Source organism: Cryptomeria japonica, chromosome 1 (genome assembly GCF_030272615.1).
Source record: "Cryptomeria japonica chromosome 1, Sugi_1.0, whole genome shotgun sequence".
NCBI lineage: Eukaryota > Viridiplantae > Streptophyta > Pinopsida > Cupressales > Cupressaceae > Cryptomeria > Cryptomeria japonica.
Window position 1 is genome coordinate 72,146,334 of NC_081405.1, and position 6,126 is coordinate 72,152,459.

The window sequence follows — 6,126 nt, forward strand, 5'->3', positions numbered from 1 at the left end:
CTCCTCACTAACTCAAGAACGTACAATTAGTAGATGAATATAGTGACGTCTACCTAGAAATCAAGATGAACATTTGAATTTATTTATTAGTTGATTGAAAATAAGAAACAAATTATCTTCGTATTTTAATTAATTAATAAATAGAGCTCGTGCAACAGTACAGTTGATTTGTGCTTAAAAGCTCGTGGAAAGAAATCAGACACTTTTTGTACGAAAGCATTGACAGAAATCCCCAGTCATGAATTCCTAGAACAAAACTATGGAAGATCTTTCTGCAGTTTTTCAATATTTTTAGCAGCTAAGAACCATCGTCTCAATATGCCCGAGTTGCAGGGTTATACGGAGCTTCTCTGCTGATTGTTTGTTAACAATGGATTGTAATTTTTATTTTATTCATCGTCCATGCTCTCTATTGTTTGCACTTTTTGGCCTTTCCCTAATCTCTGCACAACAGTTTCATGGATTACAGAGCCTGAGATTATGACATTCCCTCACACCAGAAAGAAATCAAACTGTCCTACAATCTCCGGATGGCATATTTTCTGCTGGGTTTTATGCCGTTGGCATCAACGCCTATGGTTTTGCAATATGGTATTCTCAAACTTCCTTCCCGTATACAGTAGTTTGGATGGCCAACAGGGACCGACCTGTTAACGGCAAGCGTTCCCGTCTTCATCTTCAGAAGGACGGAGACTTTGTACTTTTGGATGCAGATGGAAGCGCTGCATGGACAACGAACACCCAACGTCTTGGGGTGAAGAAAGCGGAGCTTCTACCTGAGGGAAATCTGGTTCTCCGCAGCTCTTCTGGAAAATCATCGGGCAGAGCTTCGACTCGCCTACTGATACCCTCCTTCCCCAGCAGCAATTCACAAAGCAATCACAGCTAATTTCCAGAATCGGATCGGACAACTACAGTTCTATCGTTTTTATTTCAACGATGACAGCTATCTGAGCCTCATTTACGAAGGGTTGAATATCTCCAGCAAGTATTGGCCTGATCAGGGAAACTTCCGATTGATAACGGTAGAAACATTTATAATATTACTCGTGTAGCAGTTCTAGACGGATCTGGTAGATTCAGCTCAAGCGATAACTTTAGCTTTAGTGCGTGGGACTATGGTGAAGGGCCCCTCAGAAGATTTACACTGGATACTGATGGTAACATGAGATTATACAGCCTCAATTTGCCGAATCCCAGCTGGAAAATCTCATGGATTGCAAGGTTACGCAGGTGCAGTATTCACGGTCTGTGCGGTCCTTATGGTATGTGCACATATACACCAGAGCCCATATGCGTGTGCCCACCTGGTTTTGAAAGGGTTGATTTAAATAATTGGTTCAAAGGATGCCGGCCGCAAAAGAAGCTCTCTTGCAGTGCAAATCGTTCGCAGTTTATTATGCTCCCGTTCGTAGATTATTATGGTTATGATTATTTCAAAAGAGATGGTTTGTCAGTACTGGAGTGTGAAAAATTGTGCATGGATGAATGCAATTGTTTATGGTTTAGCTACAGAGGTAACGGCATAAACAGTTTTTATCCAAAGTATTTACTTATTACTGGATCTCAAACTGTAGAGCACACAAATAACATGTATGTTAAGATATCCATTGATGAATCTTCAGCGACCAAAGTCTCATCTGTGCTACAGTTACTGCAATCTAACTTGAGCTCACCACAATGTTCGCAGCCGTTGGAATATCTAGGACAACCACAAAATATTTCATCCACAGTTGGAAAGAAGGGGCGAACAAGTCAGCTGACCGTTGCTCTGGTCTCTTTTGTTGCTGCTCTTGGGTTAACAGAAATTGTTTGCATAGCTTTGGGACGATGGTTTTTCATTAATGCCTTTCAAGAGGCTGATGTCTATAATCGACAAGGCTACTTTGCCATTCCTGGAGGGCTTAAAAGGTTTGAGTTTTCAGAACACAGAAAAGCCACCAATAATTTCAGCGTGTGGGAAAGGGTCGATTTGGGAGTGTGTACAAGGACCTTCTCCTCCCGGAAAATAAAGTGATTGCAGTGAAGCGATTAGAAAGTGTATCTCAAGGAGAAGATGAGTTCCGGGCAGAATTAAGCTTGATTGGCCGAGTCAGTCACATGAATCTGGTTAGAATGTTTGGATACTGTGCGGAGGCAAAGCACAGGCTGCTAGTTTATGAATATGTTGAGAATGGTTCACTGGATAACTATTTGTTTACCCAAGACAGCTCAAGAGTCTTGGATTGTGTAAAAACAGTCTCAGAAAATAAAAACATAACAGCAACCATTAACAGATTAAAAAACAGGACAAAACAGGGTTAGAAAAGATCTATATATTCAATTCAAAAAACTGTGTACAGCAGCTGTCCTCAATCACACATATATATAGCTATTACATCTTTGAAGCCTAGAATCTTCTTGCTTTCTAGAAAACTCTAAACTCTGGAAACTTCTTTTTACAACAGCTCTGGTTTTTTTTTTTAAAACAGCTCCTGGAAGACTCTAGAAATATTCTATTATTTTCTAGACAATCTTAATTATTCCTAACAGATTGGAACCGTAGATTTCAAATTGCAGTGGGCACAGCGAGAGGGTTGGCTTATCTGCACGAGGAATGCCTGGAACGGGTTCTCCATTACGACATCAAACCAGAGAATATTCTTCTAGATGAGAACTTTCATGCCAAAGTTTCAGACTTTGGAATGGCAAAGCTTGTTGGCAGTGGGCATGGAAATAACGGCCTCGCTTTCTCTACCATACGAGGAACAAGAGGTTACCTGGCACCAGAGTGGACGATGAACCTACCCATCAAAGCCAAGGCAGACGTTTACAGTTTTGGCATTTTTCTCTTGGAATTAGTTAGTGGGCAAAAGGCTGCGGAGTTTCACATGTCTGGGACCAATTTTGTGCAGTGGGCTTTTGACAGTGTTAGAGAAAATAGATGGACGGAGAACATGGTGGATCCCAAATTAGGAGGGAGGGATGTGGAGTTGAAATCAAAGGTGGAAATGGAAAGGGTGTTGAAAGCGGCGTTACTGTGCATTGAGCAGGACAAGGATAAGAGGCCTTTCATGAGTCAAGTGGTTGAGATGTTAATTCGGACAGTAAGAGGAGATGGAAAAGAGATTGAAATGGTTCAAATAGTCAGGCAGTCCAGTGAGTTCATAAGCAAGACCAGTGAGTTCTCTTCAGATGCATCAACATCCGAAACTTCTTCCTTGTTATCTTCAGCTGATTATGGGTAAGTAAATTTTCTTCTATACTTTCTTAAATATTTTAAGATGTTTTTTTTTAAATAGAAACATAATTAAATATTTTAAGATGTGTTTTTTAAATAGAAACATAATTAGAGAGAGGATTTAGTAGTTGAGTGTGATTCAATAGTTGTGACTTTAAAGTTATTAGTGTTAATGATGACTACTCATAATTGAATGAATTCCTAAATCTAAAAAACAAAAAATCATATGATTTCATATCAGCACACCAATAAAATATGACTAGTGCACAAGTATCAGTCTCTCTTTTTTCTTTTGATCTTTTTAGACACCTTGACAAAAAGCATGCTGATGTGGCATCATATTTGATGATGTGGTCTTGAAAACCTTAGTTATAAGCAAGGGACTTGCCAATTAAGATTTTGTAAAAAAATTGAGAATGAGTTGAAATTTCAACATGAATTTTGAAAATTGTGAAGTTAAGGTGTTCAATTACTAGATCCTCTCCCTTAATGAAACAATCAAAAATCATATTTGTTAAAAATAAGATCTGTTTAATCAATAAAAAACACTTAATTTTTCTTTTTTCTTTTTCTTTTTAAAATATTATACTTTAAAAGATTCATATTTTCAATTTCTCATATAAAAAAATTGTTCCAATCGAAAGTTCTATTGTGGCAACAGTGAAAAGAAGAGAGAAGTTTCCATGAAGAGAGCTGCTGCAGTTTCTTCACAGCTGTGAACAAACCTTAATGGGTAGACCCACGATATATTCAAATTAAAGGGATGATTGGACAAAAATATTTGTCTAAACCAGAATGTTATAAATCAAACCTTAGGGAATACTACTTTCACATTTAAAAGGTGAATCATGGAAGCTTTAAAAAAATAGCTCCTTGAACTTATGTAAGGTATGAAGTGTGTTTTTATTATATGTTTACAAGGAGTAGAAGGTCAATGTTTCATTCTAAAAATAATTTCTTTAAAGTATCAAAGTGTTTATCGTTAGTTTAAATGGTTGTATTCATTTGAGAATAGAAGAGAACTATTATCATAATTATTAAAGGTATTCTTGATTTACTATATATTTTGTTAATGATATCAAGTTTCTACAATTTATAATAAATTAATGTAGTGAAAGTTATTTTTCATTGACATTTCAAGTCACATTTTGTGATCTATCATTAAGATGAAATTAGAGAACTCAAGAAAGTAAAATTAGAGAATAGAAGAGAACTATTATCATATTATTAAAAGGGATATTCTTAATTTAGTATATATTTTGTTAATGACATCAAGTTTCCACAATCTATAGTAAAATAATGCAGTGATTTTGGATTGGATTGTGTTAGAGAGTTCATTCCATCAAAGTTTTGGGTCACACTTTGTGATCCATGATCAAGACAAAATTAGAGAGCTCAAGGACTATAGTAAAATAATGCAGTGATTCTGGATTCGATTGTGCTATAGATTTTTTTTCCATCAACATTTCGGATCTCTATGTGATCCATTTTCAAGATGAAATTCTCTAATTTCATCTTAATGATGGATCAGAGTATGTGATCCAAAACATTGATGGAAAAAACCCTCTAAGACAATCGAATCCAGAAGCACTACATTAATATATTTTTTTATTATATTTAAAAAGTGAATCATACAAGTTGAAAAAAATAATAATCTTTGAAATATCAAATGTTTATCCTTAGTTTAAATGATTGTATTTATTTCAAAATAGAAGAACAATATTACCATAATTATTAAAAAGGGTATTCTTGACTTATATATATTTTGTTGATAATATTTAAAAAGTGGATCATACAAGTTGCAAAACATTTAATAATTCCTTTAAAGTCATCATTAATTTAAATGGTTGTATTTATTTGACAACATAAGAGCGCTATTATCATAATTATTAAAAGGGCATTCTTCACTTATTATAGATTTTGTTGATTTAGGAAAACATTTGTATGGTTGAGTTTCTTTATGGAATGAAAGCTTTTTTTTAATAAATTTTTTGTTTGAATTTTTTAAGATTATTATTTTCTCTCATAAGAAAAAGTGAATTTTCTTGAAATTGATTTTAGTGGAATTATTTTGTTAAAAATTAAATTGATATCTCATATGAAGATTTTTCTAATATTTAATAATTTCTATGAACTTATTATTAGTTTGAAAAAGGACTCCTAAATTTTGATACAAAATAAGAAAATTTTGGATAAAATAGATAGGATGATAACAACATGAATAAAGCTTTCTCTTTTAGAAGATGTTCTCCTATGAGTTCATAATGAGAGAACTAGATTCAATATAAGAGTTATTTTGGAGAATACATATAAAAATTTAAGTGACATATATATTTTGTATCTTACTACATGATTATACAATATAAATTATATATACAAGACCTAATCCCTTACCTAAAAATACTAAAGAAAAATAAAAATGAGCTTCATTCTCTTAAAAGGAATATAAAAAAATAAATATTTTTTACAAATAACTTACAAAATATTTGGAGGTCTTATCAACGCTTTATAAGAGGCCACAATACTATATATAAACTAAAAAAATTAGAATTTAAGGTTTTATGTTCAAAAGCTAGTATAGGATGAAAATTTTCATCTTAGGAAAGGGATTCTTTCAATGATAAGCCTCAAGCCTTGATGAACAATGAAAAGTAAAACTACAAGAAGACTCTAGGTAATTAGTCAAGGGAGAATTGGAAGTACAACACTAGGCATGATTCATTCATGGATCATAATGATAGTAGTTAAAAAGATCAAATGAAAATATAATTATTAATGTAAGTCATGATAAAAAGAAAAAGAATATTATAATAGGATTAGGGATATGGAAAAAATCTCATGAAATTTTTATATCTTTCCATTCTAAAAGGAACACTTTTATGTTACAATCATTTTAGCAATTCAAG

At 33.6% G+C, this 6,126-nt stretch overlaps 2 protein-coding genes and 1 pseudogene across 2 annotated transcripts; all 3 read left to right on the forward strand.

Annotated features, from left to right (window-relative positions):
• Nucleotides 1-487: 487 nt before the first annotated feature.
• On the forward strand, nt 488-954 carry LOC131856442 (putative receptor protein kinase ZmPK1; annotated as a pseudogene).
• Nucleotides 955-1,159: 205 nt separating this feature from the next.
• LOC131041918 (G-type lectin S-receptor-like serine/threonine-protein kinase At1g34300) lies at nt 1,160-4,280 on the forward strand. Its single transcript, XM_057975169.2, has 3 exons — nt 1,160-2,223; nt 2,532-3,223; nt 3,882-4,280. The coding sequence occupies exons 1-3, from the start codon at nt 2,101-2,103 to the stop codon at nt 3,937-3,939; spliced, it is 873 nt and encodes a 290-aa protein (XP_057831152.2). The 5' UTR covers nt 1,160-2,100; the 3' UTR covers nt 3,940-4,280.
• Nucleotides 1,166-2,017, forward strand: LOC131856451 (putative receptor protein kinase ZmPK1). Its single transcript, XM_059208250.1, has one exon. It carries the CDS (start codon nt 1,166-1,168, stop codon nt 2,015-2,017), a length of 852 nt encoding a protein of 283 aa, XP_059064233.1.
• Nucleotides 4,281-6,126: the final 1,846 nt, after the last annotated feature.